Below are 19672 nucleotides of genomic sequence, written 5' to 3'. Positions count from 1 at the left end.
CCTTCCTTCCTTCCTTCCTTCCTTCCTTCCTTTCTCCTCCCCTCCTCCCTCCCTTTCCCTTATACGTCTTCTCCCACTCTCTTTTCTTTCCCCCCCTCCCTTTCTGTCCTTTGCAGTCTTTCCCTCCCTCCCTCCCTCCCTCCCTCCCTCCCTTCCTTCCTTTTTCCTCCCTCCCTTCATTCCTTATTCCTTTCTTTTTTCAATTCTCTTTTTCTCTTTTTTTCTTCCCTCCTCTTCTACCTTTTCTCCTTTCCTTTCCCTTCTTCCCTTGCTTTGTTTTGTACGCCTTCCTCTTTCTTTTTCCTTCCTTCTTTCCTTTTTCTTCCCCCCTTCCTCTTCCCTCTCTCCCTTTATTGCTTCTTTCTTACCTTTTCCTTTCTTTCCTTCCTTCCTCTTCTACCTTTTCTCCTTTCCCTTCTTTCCTTCCCCTCATACACCTTTCTCTCATACACCTCTTCCTTTTTCTTTCTTTCTCTTCCTCCCTTTCTCTATTCCTTCTTTCTTTCCCTTCCTTTTCTCTCTCTTTCTTTCCTCCCTCCCTCTTATAAATTTTTTCCCTTTCCTCTCTCCCCCATCTTTCCTTCCTTTTCCTTTCTCACCATTCCTTCCTTTCTCTTTTCCTTTATTGACCTTTTTCTGTTTCTTCCATCTTTCTCAGTGACATCACAGAGGGCCACTTCATCTAGCCACAGCCTTTGCAATACAAACAAACATGCATTCATGCATACATACATTCTTTGGTTTTTGCATAAATGTATCAGTGAAAGGTTGAATTCAGTTTTTTCACATTCATGAAATAATTGGGATAAGTTCACACACACAAAGAGACAGATAATTTGCAAGCAGACAAACATGCCAGCAAAACAGAGGCCTTGCACCTGATATTGCAGCCACAGATCCACAATTGTTCTGCATTGTTTTGTCTTCCAATTTCCAGAGGCATTTTCATAGAAGGCCTTTCTTGTGTCTTGGATGGAGTGTTTGGCACTGGGAATGGATCCACCTCTTCGAGTCCGAACATTGGCGTTTTGGGAATTACAAAGGTACCAATTATTATTATTATCATGAAAATGAACAAAATCTGGCTACCAGTATTAAAAAACTCTAAAATTACAACAGCACAACAACAGAGAGGAAACAAACAAGGACATCTAATCACCTCTCAACAAAAGTTTGCTCTAGGCACTGGCAGGCCATCAAATGCTAATCAAGGTGGTCAGTTGAAACATTTACACCTAGCTCCAGCAGACAAGAGTCCTTTGTCTCACCCTGGTCATTCCACAGATATATAAACCCTTTTTCCTAGTTCCAACTGACCTCACTACCTCTGAGGATGCTTGCCATAGATGCAGGCGAAACATCAGGAGAGAATGCCTCTAGACCATGGCCATATAGCCCAAAAAAATCTACAACAACCCAGTGATTCCGGCCATGAAAGCCTTTGACAATACATATTATTGCATTGTTTATATTTAATTCTGTTTTAATGTTTGCATATATGTGTATTTTAAATGGTATGCTAATGCTTTTATATTAAGTCTCCTTCGGGAGAGAGAAGTGGGATATTAATAATAATAATAATAATAATAATAATAATAATAATAATTTGGCTCTCATTTTCCAATAAATATCTCACTATCGACTCTCAACCAATTCAGCCACAAAAACAACAACGTTTCTGGAGTGTAACCACTCCTTCTAAAGCAAGGACAACTGCTTTCAAAGCAAGGAGCGCACCATTAAGCAGGAATAATACTTTCAAACCAGGAACAGAATCTTTTCCAAGTTTTGTGATCTAGTGTTATGAACAACCTCTTGATAATCTTGTCCCTTCACCGTGGATGGTGCCATTGTCTGTTCCCATTAACAGAGAAGGCCAGTTGGAGACATCTTTAAAGGCTTATGGTTTTACCTTTTCCTCTGTTTCTAGGTTGGAAGTCGGCGGGTGATTCAATATGGTGCGGCGCTCATGCTGTTGCTGGGCATGGTGGGCAAGTTCAGTGCACTCTTCGCTTCCCTCCCTGACCCGGTGCTTGGAGCATTGTTTTGCACACTCTTTGGTAAGCACTTTCCCCCACACTTGCATACCCGTATATGTTTTGCATCGGATTATTTTATCGAGATTGATCATTGTTCTCCCCCCAAGAAGTAAATATCTTCTGATTTCCTAGTTGCAATCTGCGTCTGCAGTAATCTTTGCACCTAGAAATACAAAGTCATTGCCTCCATGTTTTTCCCTCTATATGCTACTTATCAATCAGTCTGGTTGCCACTATCTTGTTTTTTTATATTTAACAGCAACCCAGTTTTTGTGCTTTTTTCTTTCACCTTGGTTAGAAGGCTCCTCAGCTCTTCCTCACTTTCGGCCATCAAAGTGGTATCATCTGCATATCTAAGGTTGTTAATACTTCTTCCAGCAATTTTAACTCCAGCCTTACATTCGTCAAACCCCACACATTGCATGATGTGTTCTGCATACAAGTTAAAGAGGTTGGGTGAGAGAATATAAGCCTGCCGTACACCTTTCCCAATCTTGAACTAGTCTGTTGTTCCATGGTCAGTTGTTACTGTTGCTACATGGTCGTTATACAGATTCCTCAGGAGACAGACCAGATGACTTGGGATCCCCATGCCACTAAGAACTTGCCACAGTTTGTTATGACCCACACAGTCAAAGGCTTTAGAATAGTCAATGAAGCAGAAATAGATGTTTTTCTGAAACTTCCTTCCTTTCTCCATTATCCAACATCTGGGTATTGGCAATTTGGTCTCTCATTCCTCTACCTTTTCTAAACCCAGCTTGTACACCTGGCAACTCTCTCTCCATTTCTTGCTGGTCTGCCTTGCAGGATATTGAGCATTACTTGACTGGCATGTAAAATAAGTGCCACTAAACAAAAGTTTGAACATTCTTTAGTGTTTCCCTTTTTTGGAATAGGGATATAAGTTGATTTTTCCTCCAATCTGACGGCCATTCTTGTGTTTCCCATATTTTCTGGCATATGACATGCATTACCTTGACAGCATCCTCTTTCAAGATTTTAAACAGTTCAGCTGGGATCTCATTGTCTCCTGCTGCCTTGTTATTAGCAATGCTTCTTAAGGCTCATTCAACCTCACTCCTCAGGATGTCTGGTTCTAAATCACTCACCACACTGTCAAAGTTATCCTCAAGGTTATTATTCTTCCTTTACAGCTCTTCTGTATAGTCTCACCACCTTCTCTCAATCTCTTTAGCTTCTGTTAAGTCCCTGCCATCTTTGTTTTTGATCATGCCCATTTTTGCCTATAATTTACCTCTGATGTTTGTAATTTTCTTGTCCTTCCTATTCTGTTGTCTCCTTCCACTTCCATGAATTGCTTGTTTAAAAATGATTCTTTATCTCTTCTTGGCTAACCTCTGGAATTGTACATTCAGTTGGGCATATCTCCCCCTATCACTGTTTCCTTTTGCTTTCCTTCTTTCTTGGGCTACTTCCAGTGTCTCAGCAGACAACCATCTTGCCTTCTTGGTTTTCTTTTTCTTTGGGATGTACTTTGTTGCCGCCTCCTGAACAATGTCGCAGACTTCTGTCCATAGTTCTTCTGATACTCTATTTATTAAATCTAGTCCCTTAAATCTGTTCTTCGCTTCCACTGCATATTCACTAGGAATGTTCGTGAGATCATATCTAACGGGTCTGTGTGTTTTTCCTGATCTCTTTAGTACGATTCTAAATTGTGCAATAAGAAGTTTGTGATCTGAACTACGGTCAGCCCCAGGTCTTGTTCTCACCGACTGAATGGATGACCACCACCTTTGACTGCAAAGGATGTAGTCAATCTGATTTCGGGGTTGACCATCTGGTGAAGTCCATGTATAGAGCCATCTTTTAGGTTGTTGTGTTTTCCTGGCAAAATTCTATCAGCCTACGTCCCGCTTCATTTTGTTCACCCAGACCATGCTTGCCTGTGATCCCAGTTGTCATTTGACCACCTTAGCATTCCAGTCTCCTGTAATGAAAATAATGTCTCCTTTTGGTATGTTATCCAGTAGGTGCTGCAGATCCTCATAGAATTGATCTGCTTCTGCTTCTTCAGCAGCTGTGGTTGGGACGTATATTTGGATCACTGTGATGTTAAATGGCTTGCCTTGCACTCGAATTGAGATCATTCTGTCATTTTTTTGATTGTATCCAAGCACTGCTTTAGCAACTTTATTATTAATTATGAATGCTACTCCATTTCTTCAGTGTTCCTCTTGTCCGCAGTAGTAGATCTGATGGTCATCTGATGTGAAGTGGCCCATTCCAGTTCATTTCAGTTCACTGACCCCCAGACTGTCTATCTTTAGTCTTGACATCTCACCAATAACAACATCCAGTTTGCCCTGGCTCATGGATCTTACATTCCAGGTTCCTATGGTGTGTTGATCTTTAGAGCATCGGATTCGTCGTTTACTTCCAGCACCATCGGCCACTAGCCTTCCTTTCAACTTTGAGCTAGCTGCGTCATCACATCTGGGGCTAGTTGAACTTATCTTCTGCTCCTCCCCAGTAGCATTTTGATGATCTTCCGACCTATGAGTTCCATCTTTCAATGGCATACCAACATCTCTCTGGTTGTACCTGATCCATTTAGTTTTCTTGGCAAAAATACTAGGGTGGGGTGCTATTACCTTCCCCAGAGATCGCGTTTGGTCTGACCTCTCTACCATGACTTGGGTGTCCCTTCACGGTTTCGCTCGTGGCATCATTGAGGTGCTCAAGGTCCAGCCACGACAAGGCAGGTGACTTCCAGATATTTGGCTGTGCTGCAATGCTCCAGTGGGATTCCTTCCCAGGTCATCCTCAGAGCTCAAGTTGGCCTTTTGTACTCGATTTTGTGCTGTTATGGCTGAATATATGTTTCTTTGTTTTCCCAAAGGGATGATTACCGCGGTTGGACTTTCGAACCTGCAGTTCATCGACCTGAATTCTTCCCGCAACCTTTTTGTGCTGGGCTTTTCCATTTTCTTTGGTTTGGTCCTTCCCAGTTACCTCCGGCAGAACCCACTCGTGACAGGTATTCCCTTCTGTGATCTCTTCAAGGTGTCGGGATTTAATTAATTAATTAATTAATTAAAACATTTATATTCCACCCTTCTCACCCCGAAGGGGACTCAAGGCAGAGCACAGCATATATATGGCAAGCATTCAATGCCACACCAATGGAGAGAGTCAAAAGCATTGGGATGTCTGCAATGGAGGAAATACATAAAATCTAAGATTGTCCCCAAATGAAAGGCTTCACTTGGGTGATGGGCAGAATTATGTTTGTGGAGGACATTAGCAAGGCTCTTGGACATGTTCACAGTGCTTGCTATAACCTGCAATGTCATTGGAGGGAGGACCTTTGGTGTCTCCTGAGTACTGGGAGCTATATCTGGATTTGGAGGCAGGAGCTTGTTTCTGTCAGTGGTACTCCAGTCACATACATATCTTCACTTTTATTATGTGTATAGATAGATAAATATAATAATAAATATAATAATGATAATTTTATTTCTTACCTCCTTCTCCTATTATTATATATAAATATAATAATAAATATAATAATTATAACATAATATAATGTGCTAGAACAGGATGCCCCCCCCCCCCAAGTTTGTACATTTTTACAACCTTTCCCATGTTTTTATAATAGAACCAATTAGGAAAGAATAACATTTATCACCCAGGAACAAACATTGTGTTACATAGTGTAATATATTATTATTATTATTATTATTATCATCATTATTAAATTATAATATAATTATATAGCAAATATAATTATAATATAATATTATATATATATATAAAAAATGTAATGTTCATTTGTGGGATTAACATAACTCAATACCCACTGGACAAATTGACACAAAATTTGGACACAATACACTGATCAGGCCGACGAGTGACCATCACTTATAAAAACAATGAAAAATGCAGCAGAAGAGACTTCAAAAGGCAAAAAATACAAATTACATTACAACACATGCGCAAAACCACATTTATACACATATTCACAACTATATACACACATATATACACACAAAAAACACATATACACAGACTGGGCCACAGCAACGTGTGGTAGGGGATGGCATGTGTGTGTGTGTGTGTATACACCTTTCCTGTGTGTTTATGATAGAGCCAATTAGGATATGACATTAATCACCCAGGAACAAAAATCATGTTACAGAGTGTAATAGAGGAGAAATAGAAGAAGGGTTGTGACCCATGCGCCCCTATTGGAAGCGCCCAGGCACATAGGGTTGGATACTGGACTTGTAATGGACTTTCTTTTGCTCCTCTCTTCCGGTTCTCGCAGGGATCGTCAGCATTGACCAGGTGCTCAATGTCCTGCTGACGACAGCCATGTTTGTCGGGGGCTGCGTGGCCTTTGTCTTGGACAACACGATCCCAGGTCAGTCATTCTTCCAAGCTGCCTTTTCATTATTATTGTTGTTATTATTATTATTATTATTATTATTATTATTATTATTATTATTTTATACCCCACTTTATCTCCCCAAAGGGGACTCCCCCAAACATAATGACAGGTGTGTTACACACTGCAAAACAGGCATGAGTTAATGTAGATTGTTAAGATAATAAATGTTTTGAAGGAACTATTTCCAGAGCCTTGGCCAGGAATGGTCCAACTTTGGCCTTCCCTCAAAATGTTTTGGACTGCTACTTCCACAATTCCTAACAGTCGATACTCCAGACTGCCATTAATCAAGTGCCAGCTAACATCTCCCAACAAAGGATTCCTCCAGGCAGCAATAGCCAGGCTTTGAAGCTGCAAGGCTACTCAATGCTAACCAAGTTGGCCAATTGCACTTGCCTCCAACAGATAAGGGTTCTTTCTCCTACCCTGGATATCACAAATATATATACGGTCCAGTTGCCTACTTCCAACAGATCTCTATGCAGATACCCCCACTGATTGACTTTGCAGCTGCCAGGTTATTCAGTGCTAATCAAGATGGCCAATTGCAACATTTGCACTTGCCTGCAACAGTCAAGGGTTCTTTCTCCCACCTGGACATCAATCCACAGGTATATACATAAACCCCCACTTGCCAAACCCCACAACCTCTGAGGACGCCTGCCATAGATGTGGGCAAAATATCAGGAGAGAATGTTTCTGGAACATGGCAATACATAGCCTAGCTTACCTGTCTGAACTTAGCGGGGTACAAATAAAGTTCATTATTATTATTATTATTATTATTATTATTATTATTATTATTATTTCTGTGTTCTGGAACTTCCTCTCTTAATGTCTCTCCTTCCTTCCTTCCTTGTTCTGCAACCCAGGGAGCCCCGAGGAGCGCGGCATCCGGAAGTGGAAGAGAGGGGTGGGCAAAGGCAGCAAGGCAGCAGACGGGGCAGAGACCTACGACCTGCCCTTTGGCATGGAGACTGTGCGCCGGTACCGCTGCTTCGCCTTCCTGCCCATCAGCCCCACCTTTGTGGGCTATTCCTGGAAAGGTTTCCGGAGAGGCGGGCGCAGCCCTGACGACAACGACTCGGAGGCCACCGTATAGCCCCGGCCAACTTCCGCACGACTCCCTTTTGTACACCTGCCTTTTTATTCCAGAACCAGAGCCAAGGCGTGTTATATATATGGTTATTTAAAAAATAGATAGATAGATAGATAGATAGATAGCTTTCTTTCCTATTGTGGACGGTGATTGCTATCTATAAGGTCTCTCTTTTAGTTTCTTCGGGGGGTATTATTATTATTATTATTATTATTATTATTACACAACAGAGTTCTTTCTCCTGATCTTATTCCATCAACAATGGAAATTGAGATCTTAGTGGTTGGCTACATTCGGACTGGCCGGAGCTTCCAGCTGATACATTCCAGGTTTTGTTTACTTGTTTGTTAACACTAATTCATCATGACCTTCCTTCCGCTTGTTTATACGGTTCCGGCATAGTATAACGCTCTCATACGGGAGCGTTTGGCCAAACATGGAACTCATGGCAAGGTTTGCCTTTGCTCGTGTAGTGAAGCATTTCTATTGAGCAAGGGGCCTAAAACTAAGCCGCCCATTGTCTTGTCATCCTTTGCAGAGCTGGCCTTTATGTATATATAACACAGTATTTATTAAGCGCCAGGTGGGTTGTTTAAACCAAACGGCCTCTGCATTTGTGCCGGTCTTGTTTCCAGACCCGAAAGCGGCCTCGGCGTGGCCGGCCGTTGCCTTCTTTGTTCTCTTCCTTGTCTTTTTGTTGATTCCTGAGCCGGGCACAGAACAAGAGAGAGACCCTATACATGGCATCCCCTTCCGCTTGCTGGTTGTAACGGGTATCAGGGGGCTCCCCACCAAAAAGGGGGTCCCTCTTTTCCTTGATTTCCTGTCCAAGCCTTGGCCCTGGCGTCAGCACGGAACTTCTCCTTCTCCTCGTCACATCCGTAACAATGATAACACTTTATTCAGTGTTCTGACTATTAGTATTTCTCTCCCTCTTTCCCCCCTTTCTCCTCCTCCCTTCAGTATGGTCCAAAATGCCTTTTCCCCTTTCACCTGCAGAAAGGTGTCTCCGAGGGCAAGTGTTCTCTTTCAGCCAGCCAGCCAAACTTGGTCTCTCTCCAGCCCCATTTCTCTCCCCCGGCCTCGAGGGACTCGGGATGGCTCACAACACAAAAGACAAACATCCAATTGCCATAAAAACGCAACAGTAAATTAGACAAATACAGACAAGTGATACGGAATATTCGACACTAGGACAGAAGCAATAATAGCAAATTATCACAGGCTGGCATTGCGTTTGGCATTGTGTCTGAGAGCAGATTTGGAGAAATGGCTGCCTTCTCAAGCCTGGCTACTCAAAGGAAGCACCAAGCACAGCCCTGAGGTTATTAGGAAGGAGAAGGGTGCTGGATCCGTACTGAATGATGCAGAAGATGGGTGAATGTGGGTGCTTTTTGGTGGTAGTTTCACTTTAAGATCATTCTCATGCGCTGGTTTCAAAAAAGGTTTGTGTCAGGGTCGATACTCGGTTACTTAAAGATGTGAAACGCCTTTGCTTTGATACATAAATAGAGAGGGTGGTGCTTGAGAAGTAATAGCCCTTTCTTTGGAGGTCAATCCCATTGAACTGAGCCAGGTAGAGGCTTGTACTGTTGGAGTGTCCTTTTGGGGCAACTTACTTATTTATTTACTTACTTACTTCAGTTATATACCGCTTTTCTCAGCCCTCAGGTGACTCAAAGCGGTTAACAACAGCAAACTTCAATGCAAAAACATCACAAAACGAATATGGGACAGTTAAAAACAGTGGCATCATCAACAATTAAACATCAATATAACAATCATTAGCGTCTCATCAGTAAAATCAGAATCCAATCTCATCATCCATTATTCCGTATTCCTATATTCAATTGCACTGCTTAATCGAATGCTTGTTCGAACAGCCAGGTCTTCACTTTCCTCCGAAACGCCAACAGGGAGGGGGCCGATCTGATATCTGTAGGAAGGGTGTTCCACAGCTGAGGGGCCACCACTGAGAAGGCCTTGTCTCTCGTCCCCGCCAGGCGCGCCTGTGATGCAGGCGGGACCGAGAGCAGGGCCTCCCCAGATGACCTTAATGTCCTGGTTGGGTCATAGGAGGTCTCCTGAACACAGTGGGGTTTCCTTCTGAATGAGCCTGCACAGCAGGTGTATGGGCAAACTTGGGCCCTCTCTACCTCCCTCCAGCTGATTTGGACAACACTCCCACCATTTCATTGGGGAGATGGTGGCGGGGTATAAATAAAGTTATTATTATTATTATTATTATTATTATTATTATTATTTATAGCTGTCTCAATCCAAATGTTGAAGTTGACATCCTTTCCCTTTTTACAATGTCTTAGACAAGGGAGTTGGCCATGTTGTATACAAATCAACAATACAGAAGGAAATAAAACACGTCTTAAGGAGACGTTTGATCTGTTTCTAGCTTTCCCCAGTTACATATACCTTTGCTGCACACCTTTTACCTACTTAGACATGTTTTGTTTCTTTGTGGTCACTGCTATTATTCTCTTTTTCTGCCCCCACTCACCCTTACCTTGAGCCCCCTCCACCAGGACCAACCAACTCATTGTGTTTCCCAAGTCCAAAACTTCACTGCTTCTGTGGCCAACTTGTACCCCTTTCCCTCATTAAAAATACAGTTAATACATTTTCCCATATATATATTCCAAAAATCCATTTGTTTCCCTATTCTCTTTTTAATTTTAATTTCTCAAATCAGCTTGTCATTCACAGCTCTGTCCCAAATTTCCCTCTCTCATTCTTCTCGTTGAATTTCCCTTCTTTCTTTCCATCCAATGTTTTGCTATTCACAATGTGAGCAAATCAGAGAACAAATCCTCCTCATCTTGTGAGGGAATGGTAGGATCATATATGATTAGTAATGCTGATTTTGGTATACTCTCTATCTCCATTTTTATGATTGCTCTTATTTCTTTGAATGCTCTTTCCCAAAACTTTTGGCTTGACAGAACCACCACATAACTGAGGATGCTTGCCATAGATGCAGGCGAAACGTCAGGAGAGAATGCCTCTAGACCATGGCCATATAGCCCGAAAAAACCTACAACAACCCAGTGATTCCGGCCATGAAAGCCTTCGACAATACATTACCACCACATATGTCGATCTGGGCCTGTTTCCTGGCAGCCTCTCTAGCATTTATTCAGATATATTTTTTTATCCATCTGATTTTATCTAATGGGGGGTCAACCGCCACCCCCATATTGTTTTGTTATTGTTTTCCTTAATTCTTATGGGCATATTTTGTAGTAATCGTACACTTGGTATCCTTGCCATTCCTGATTTCTAAATCTGCTTCCCATAGGTGGACTTGACCCTGTTCGTCCATTAGTCATAGTTTATAGATATTGCTCATGGTGCCTTTTAAGGTTACATTTTCGTCTTGAACCTCCCTTTGCGTTCTCATTTCTTCCATTTTCGTAGATTCCCTCTCCCATTAATACGGTTTCCTTCCATCACTTGACCATTCCCCCCATTATAAATACTTAGACCACCGCAAGTCTCTTCCTATTAATCCATCTTTTGTCCTTCCCATATTTTCCACCTTCTGGTCCCAGTTGCTTACTTTCCTCCTGCCTCTTCCTTTAAATTCTGCTTCAAGTTCTTTTTTAAAATTTGCTGGGACGTTTTCTGTCCTTGGAACTGGCATGAGAGGAATGGTAGGAGTGGCAGTCCAAAACTTACTCAAGTTGATCCAGGCCTCCTTACAAGGATAGGGCTTCATACCATGTTCCCATTCCGTGTTCTATGCACAACCAAAGAAAGGGCAACTGCAATGGTACGCAATGCCAAAGTCCACTCATTCTGCAAAATTGTAGAGACACAAGAGTTGTGTGTCTGTCCATGTCATGAAAAGATTTTAATATGGATTAGGTTTCTCGTCATGGTCATCCTATTTGCTAAAGTGCCAATCGCATGCCAAGGCAGGCATGAAACATGAACACGATGTCTTCATCTTTAACGTGTTGCCTATTTCTGGCCATGTTGCCTATGAGGCCCGTGGGTCTTTTGGACCTTCGCAGGTGCGTTTGTGAGCATAGAAAACTCCAGCAGAAATCCTATACTCGGTTATTTGTTTGGAAATGAAATCACAAACATTTCTACGTTAACCCATAACCATTTGCAGACGGATTAGTGAGCATACAAAACCTCAGATGTCTCGCAGAGATTGCACACTCAGTTATTTGTTTTGAAAATGACATCCTAAACTGTTAGCTCGATGTTGATTTGTTCATAGATGTGTTCCTTCCAGGACACGCTCTATTTTATTGCACAGGTTTTCTTCCTAATGTATGGTGGTGATTTTGATGATAATGGAGCATTGGTCCATGCATCACGTAGAAGCAAGGAAGGACAGTGTTCCTTCGATGCGCTCCTCTAAGTCTCACTTCTGCTGCAATGTGGGCTCAGTAAAGAGTTTTATGTTTGGGATGGTTAAATGGTTTCCTCTGATTCCTGCTAATTTGGAAGGTTTTCTCTTGTGTTTGTCATGTCAAACCAATGACAGGGAACTCAAAGCTGTTGCGCGAAGCCTTTGCAGTGTTTACTAAACACAGTCTGCTTTCCCAGATGGTTCTGGTAAGGAAAATACTATCGACAATGCCTTTCCAAGGCCTTGGGTTTTTGACATAGCATTCTCTATCCTTTGGGAAAGGTTTTGGTTGGGAGACTTGAGAACATCGGGAACTTTTAAAGTCTTTTCTGCTGGGAATGAATGTTATTGCAGTGTAAAAATATAATGAAAGGCGCTTCTCGGTCTGGAGAGGTGCTTCCTTTTGCTTCGTTGCTAAGATTGTAAACTCTGCGTCCATCAGCAAAAGGAGGATTTGGTTGCAAAGAGAAAGGCAAGGAAAGGGACGAAAACAGCTCTTGTGCAGCTTGCATTCCTTGCGAGGCATTGAATTGAGCCTGGATCTATGCGTCAGAAGGGACTGAGACTGTTTCTTACCCAAAATGCCTTAAAACCAGGCTTTGACTTTGTTATTTGTGAAAGAGATGTCATTGCAAACCTGCTTGTCTTATTTTGAGAAAGATGGAGGCCTTTTTGCATGGAGTGCATGAACATCCGCTGATGATGGAAGGCTTTGGAATTGCTTTTGCATTGGAAAACAGTATATTTTGGAAGAGCAGAGAGAGAGCCAAACGGTTGTATTCAGTGTATTTATTTCGAGACATTGAACAGGTGGATTGGTTTGTTGGAAGTCACTTCAGGCATCAGAATGGCTCAGATTTGTGAAGACTTGCCCTGGATGCCATTCGGATCTTGTTCATATTATCAATGGTAAAAGGTGGAGATCTTGTTTGTGGAATACATGAACATCAGCGGCTGGGATATTTTGGAGGAATAAAGGTGAATCTTTTGTGCTCTTTTTCTCTGTGAGAAGGCTCAAAATAGGTGAAACTTGCTTTTCTGCCGTGATGATGAGATAGAGAGCAAATGCGAGGCGGCGATGTGCCGAAGGGTGCCTTTCCTTGTAGCCATGGCTTTCCATCACTTAAATTCAATCTAAATCGAAGCAATGTGGTCTGGAGAGAACGCCCAGGTGGGGGAAAACGCATTCACCATTTTCAATGACAAACAGTAGAAAAATGTGTGAGGGACACATCCCTCTCTTCCCCCGTCAACGATAGATCCGTGCGTATCGTCAAGACAAAAGTATTTGGAGCACTTTTGTATTCAAAACTGAAAACGATGCTGACTTTTTTTTTTACTATTACATATTATTATTCGGTTAACTTAAGTCCTTTGGCAAAGGTGTTTGAATGTGTCTTATATGAAAAAAGATGCCTCTTGAATTTATATTTAATTGTTAACTTTTATCTGAGATTGGTAAACAAACAAACAAACAATGCCAGAACCTGTTCTTATTCAATCAGAATTTACAGCAGTCGGGTTTGTTTTACACCATTTAATACAAACTTTCAAATACGGTGACTTTGTATATTGGGATCTTGCAGTATTTTATTTCCATAGGTTTTAGGGGGGGGAACGAGAAAATGTAATTAATTATAATAATGATGATGATTATGATGATGATGATGATAACCTTTCTGACCACACCCAACCAAGTGACATTTCTTCCCAGGAGGATAAATATTGCGAGGTTTCCTGGGCGGGAGTGCGATATGATTGTCATGACAATGTCATGGGATAGAATTTCTTCATTCACGAATTGCTAGCGATTGTGTATACTTTATTTCACCCAGGCTTCCGTTCCTCAGGGAGTCCGTCGGGAATCAGCATTATGATGACCATTTATCCATTTAAGGCAAAAGAAGGTGGCAGTCGGCTCGGATTCGGTCCGTTTTCTCCGTCTTTTTGGTGCCCTGGACCTGGATGTTAGGGCAGCATCTCTATCTATATGATCCATTGAAAATGGTTCTCTGCGCGAAACTTGACAAATGTCCTGTTCCTGGTTTGAAAGTGTTATTTCCTGTTTCATTGTGCGGTCCTTCCTTTGAAAGGAGTCATTCTGCTCCAGAAACTCTGTTCTTGTGGCAAAAATTATGTCAAATGGGTTGAGACTCAGTGAGATCAATAATAATAATGTATTGTCGAAGGCTTTCATGGCCGGAATCACTGGGTTGTTGTAGGTTTTTTCGGGCTATATGGCCATGTTCTAGAAGCATTTTCTCCTGACGTTTCGCCTACATCTATGGCAAGCATCCTCAGAGGTAGTGAGGTCTGTTGGAACCATGAAAATGAACAAAATCTGGCTACCAGTATTAAAAAACTCTAAAATTACAACAGCAAAACAACAGAAAGTAAACAATCAGGGACATCTAATCACCTCTCAACAAAAGATTGCCCCAGGCACTGCCAGGCCATCAAATGCTAATCAAGGTGGTCAGTTGAAACATTCACACCTAGCTCCAACAGACAAGAGTCCTTTATCCCATCCTGGTCATTCCACAGATTTATAAACCCACTTTCCTAGTTCCATCAGACCTCACTACCTCTGAGGATGCTTGCCATAGATGCAGGCGAAACGTCAGGAGAGAATGCCTCTAGAACATGGCCATATAGCCCGAAAAAACCTACAACAACCCAATAATAATAATAATAATAATAATGCCTTGTGTTGTCAAGGCTTTCATGGCCAGACCTCACGGCCTCTGAGGATGCCTTTAGACATAGATGTGGCTGAAATGTCAGGAGAGAATGCCTCTAGAACATGGCCATATAGCCGGAAAAACCTACAACAACCCAATAATAATAATAATAATAATAATAATAGTAATAATAAAGCCTTGTGTTGTCAAGGCTTTCATGGCCAGACCTCATGGCCTCTGAGGATGCCTTTAGACATAGATGTGGCCGAAATGTCAGGAGAGAATGCTTCTAGAACATGGCCAGGCAGCCCAGAAAACTCACCACAACCTGATCATAAAATGTTATTTATATCCCGCCCTATCTCCTCAAGGGGACTCGGGACGGTTCACACTAAATATTGGCAAACATTCAATGCCATGAAAACTAGACCAAGGCGAGATAATACACCCCACCCTAACCCCCCCTCCAAAAACCCACCTACATCAAAAGTAGCCACAGATAAACAATAATTAATTAATAATATCACAAATATACGATTCCGCAGCTTACATTGGGAAGAATAGCCAGGATCGAAACCAGGCATGGGCCAACTTCGGGGCTCCATGTGATTTGGACTTCAACTCATACTGGCTGTTAGGAATTGTGGAAGTTGAAGTCCAAAACACCAGGAAGGCCGAAGTTGGCCCATGCCTGATCTAAACAAAGCAAAATCTATTGGATAACTATTGCAAAATGTACTATTGCAGGATGATGTCTGTCCCGCACAAACAAAATTTTTGCAGTTTGATAAACTTTCCCTGTGTATTGATGGCAGCACCAATTAGGAAATGGCATTGATAACCCAGGAACGGAAATCCTAGCATGACAAGGTGTAATAATCTGCAGGAAGGAGGCTTTTTCCTATGCGCTCCATAGCATTGGGTGGCCCTTCATTAAGGCCTGGGAATCCCATTTCCTACAACATCCCAGACATTCCCGCCTGGCTAGGATCTTGAATTGTGGCTGATCGTTCTCGTTACCCGCGCATATAATGACCTCCTCCCATTGCAGAGAACTATACTGCCTTCTGCCTCTTTCCGAGTGAACCATCTCGCCTCCGATCCAAAGTTGTCGTGCATTTTTCTAACCATTTTAGATGTAACAAAACTCTCTCGACCGGGTTGCATTTCTCTTTTTTTTCTAATAAATAAATATATTTTATTTTCTTATCATTTCTGTGAACGGCTTTGGCATCAAAGTCATTCTATAGAACCAAGTTTCAGGTTGGTTTATATATATATATATTCTTGTTTTCTTTCTTTCTTCCTTGAGATGTGTAATTCTTTGACTGAGATTTTTTTATGGATTTCTTTGTGTGTGGATTTTTTTTCTAACGGTGAAATATTTAAGAAAAAAATATGTAATATTTGGACCAGATGTTGTGAATAATAAGAATAATAGTAGATTTTGAAAAAAAACTATTTTATTCTGTATTTTTAAAAAAGCTGTTCAGTATAAATAAAAGATGACCTAGATGCAACTTTGCAACTGGAGCATTGTGGTTATTTCCATCAATATTATTATTATTTCATAAATGCTTAACAATCAGCATTAAAGTCTTGATTCCAAGCCATTGAGCCGGTAGGAAAGGCAAAAAATGTATTATTGTATCATCATTATCTCCATCTTCTCAAAGCTAATCAGAATTGTAATCCATGCATCATCATCATCATCCCTCCTCCTCCTCTTCTTCTTCTCACAGTCATGGTTCATGCATTCTATTATTATTATTATTATTAGTAGTAGTAGTAGTAGTAGTAATAGTAATAGTAGTAGTAGTATCACCATCATCATCTTCTTCTCAAAGCTAAAGATAATCAGAATTGTGGTCCATGAATCATTATCATCCTTCCTCCTCCTCCTCCACCTCAACCACCACCACCACCACCACCTCCTCCTCCTCCTCCACCTCTTCTTCTTCTTCTTCTTCTCACAGTCATGGTTCATGCATTGTATTATTATTAGTAGTATCACTATTATTATTTCATAAATGCTTAACAATCAGCATTAAAGTCTTGATTCCAAGCCATTGAGCTGATAGAAAAGGCAACAAGTAACAAAAAATGTATTATTGTATCATTATCATTATCTCCATCTTCTCAAAGCTAAAGATAATCAGAATTGCATCATCATCATCCCTCCTCCTCCTCCTCTTCTTCTCACAGTCATGGTTCATGCATTCTATTTTTCCACCTCCACCTCCTCCTCTTCCTCCTCTTCTTCTTCGTCTTCTTGTCACAGTCATGGTTCATGCATTCTATTATTATTATTAGTAGTAGTAGTAGTAGCATCACCATCCCTCTATCAGCTCCAGCTCCTCATGCAGGGACATGAGAGAAGTGACTGGACTGACCTTGAAGGAGCTGGGGGTGGTGACGGCCGACGGAGCTCTGGCGTGGGCTGGTCCATGAGGTCACGAAGAGTCGGAGATGACTGAACAAATGAACAACAACAAAGTAGTAGTAGTAATAGTAGTAGTAGTATCACCATCATCTTCTTCTTCTCAAAGCTAAAGATAATCAGAATTGTGGTCCATGAATCATTATCATCCCTCCTCCTCCACCTCCACCACCTCCTCCTCCTCTTCTTCTTCGTCTTCTTGTCACAGTCATGGTTCATGCATTCTATTATTATTATTAGTAGTAGTAGTAGTAGTAGTAGTAGCATCACCATCCCTCTATCAGCTCCAGCTCCTCATGCAGGGACATGAGAGAAGCCTCCCACAAGGATGATAAAACATCAAATCATCCGGGCATCCCCTGGGCAACGTCCTTGCAGACGGCCAATTCTCTCACACCAGAAGCGACTTGCAGTTTCACCATCATCATCATCTTCTCAAAGTCAAATTTATTCAGAGTTATTGTTCATGCGTTGTATTTATAATATGGTAATAATAGTAATAATAACTGACTTTTTCAAATAACCCGGGCAATGCCAGGGGCCCAAGATAGTAGTAAATATGATGGCAAAAACCTTAATATTCTTTATTTAGCACATGGGAAGGTGCATGCAAATACCTATTTATTTATTTCGAGCATTTATATCTCGTCCTCCTCACCTCCGAAGAGGGACTTAGGGCGGCTCACAACCGGCAGCCATTCGATGCTAACACAATACATTAAACATCACCTTTACAATTAAACAGGATTAAAACTTTAAAAACAATTCAATATATACATGTGTGTGTGTGTACTGGTGATATACATCTGTGTATATGTTGTGGTGTGTGTGTACTAAACTCTATGGTATAACAGCTAAACCTTGCTATTTTTTATTTAGCACATGGGGAGATACATGGAAATACATATACACGTGTGTGTGTGTGTGACTAAAATTAGAGGTAAGACACTGCACTAAGTTTGATAATAAAATATGATAAAACCTGATACATGAGATACATGCCAATACAGATAGAATCAGAGAATCCTAGAGTTGGAAGAGACCTCATGGGCCATCCAGTCCAACCCCCTGCCAAGAAGCAGGAATATTGCATTCAAATCACCCCTGACAGATGGCCATCCAGCCTCTGTTTAAAAGCTTTCAAAAAAGGAGCCTCCACCACACTCTGGGGCAGAGAGTTCCACTGCTGAACGGCTCTCCCAGTCAGGAAGTTCTTCCTAATATTCAGGTGGAATCTCCTTTCTTGTAGTTTGAAGCCAGTTGTTCTACGTCCTAGTCTCCAAGGAAGCAGAAAACAAGCTTGCTCCCTCCTCCCTGTGGCTTCCTCTCACATATTTATACATGGCTATCATATCATATCTCCTCTTAGCCTTCTCTTCTTCAGGCTGAACATGCCCAGTTCCTTAAGCCGCTCCTCATAGGGCTTGTTCTCCAGACTCTTGATCATTTTAGTCCCCCTCCTCTGGACACATTCCAGCTGGTATATACATACCAAGATGTGTGTGTATAGCTAAAATTAGAATTAAGACACTGCACTAAGTTCTATAATAAAAATATAGATACCCATATACATATATACATGTATGTATATACGCATACATATGTATAGTGTGTGAATGTGTGTGTGGATGGATGGACGGACGGACGAACAGATAGATAGATAGATAGATAGATAGATAGATTAGATAGATAGATAGATCACAGACACTGCACTGAACACAATAAAGGCAAACTGGCGGATATCTGGGTCGGATCTGGAGATTCCCAAAGAGAACATTTGAATCCCATCCATCTGCACCATCACCTGCAAACCCTTCAGAGCAGCACCCTTCTTGCACGCCCTTTGATGCCAAGTGAATAGAAATCCTAAAAGGCCGCCAACTCATTTAAACAAGTTTGCAAGTACAGGGAGCAAGAGAGCTTCCTTTGCTGGGCTGGACTCCATAGCCCACCATCCCCTGCATGACCTTGCAGCCGATTCTTTTGTGGTCTTCCTTTCTTGTCCACTTGGAAGCGCTCCTGAACCTGTCTCAGCCACAGGAGGGCCCATGTGCGCATCTCCTCGTCCTTCTGTTTTCCTCTCAGTTTTGCACAGCTTCCGATTTCCTGTGTATTTGCATTGACCGCATCAAAGGTCAGAGGGCCAGAGGGAACGGCCCCGTATATCCACATTTGACCTCATAGGCTGCTCATAGGCCTGGTTGAGATCCCTTTTGAGAGGGTTTGCTCTTCTCTGGTTTGGTTCCACCCAACTTTAGGAATCTCTCCCCTTTCGGATATGAAGGCCGCAAATGGAGAAAAAAGGGGGGGAAATAAAAGAATAATAATACATTTTATGCCCCCTGTGGCATTCTTTCCTTTGCCATTGAAGAAGTATTTCTGGGCAGAAAACACCATGTCATTTCTTTTCCTTCTGATGAACCCTGGGATTTGGGGGCCTGCCATCCCCAAAAGGAGCCTCTGCAAAGAGGATGGCAGGGAGACTACAAAAGAGGGGAAAGGATTTGAAGGAAAAGAGGAGGAGGAGAAGGGAAAGAGGGAGGAAGAGGAGTAAAGAAGAGAGAAAAAGAGGAGTAAACGCGAAAAGGGAGGGAGAAGGAAGGCAAGAAAAGGTG

General features: G+C 41.8%; 1 protein-coding gene across 3 annotated transcripts in view; it reads left to right on the top strand.

The window, feature by feature from the left end:
* SLC23A2 (solute carrier family 23 member 2) overlaps positions 1-16137 on the top strand; it is a 106312-nt gene extending 90175 nt beyond the window's left edge. For all 3 annotated transcript variants that reach the window (XM_067470758.1, XM_067470759.1, XM_067470760.1), the window contains exons 12-16: positions 938-1043; positions 1931-2060; positions 4906-5043; positions 6334-6429; positions 7329-16137. In XM_067470758.1, coding sequence (XP_067326859.1) covers positions 938-1043; positions 1931-2060; positions 4906-5043; positions 6334-6429; positions 7329-7558 — 700 coding nt within the window. In that variant the 3' untranslated portion in view covers positions 7559-16137. The remainder of the gene's footprint in view (positions 1-937; positions 1044-1930; positions 2061-4905; positions 5044-6333; positions 6430-7328) is intronic.
* Positions 16138-19672: the final 3535 nt, after the last annotated feature.

This window comes from Anolis sagrei, chromosome 7, assembly GCF_037176765.1.
Source record: "Anolis sagrei isolate rAnoSag1 chromosome 7, rAnoSag1.mat, whole genome shotgun sequence".
Classification (NCBI taxonomy): domain Eukaryota; kingdom Metazoa; phylum Chordata; class Lepidosauria; order Squamata; family Dactyloidae; genus Anolis; species Anolis sagrei.
The sequence above is the reverse complement of the archived record's forward strand: the minus strand, read 5'-3'. Positions and strand labels throughout refer to the sequence as shown.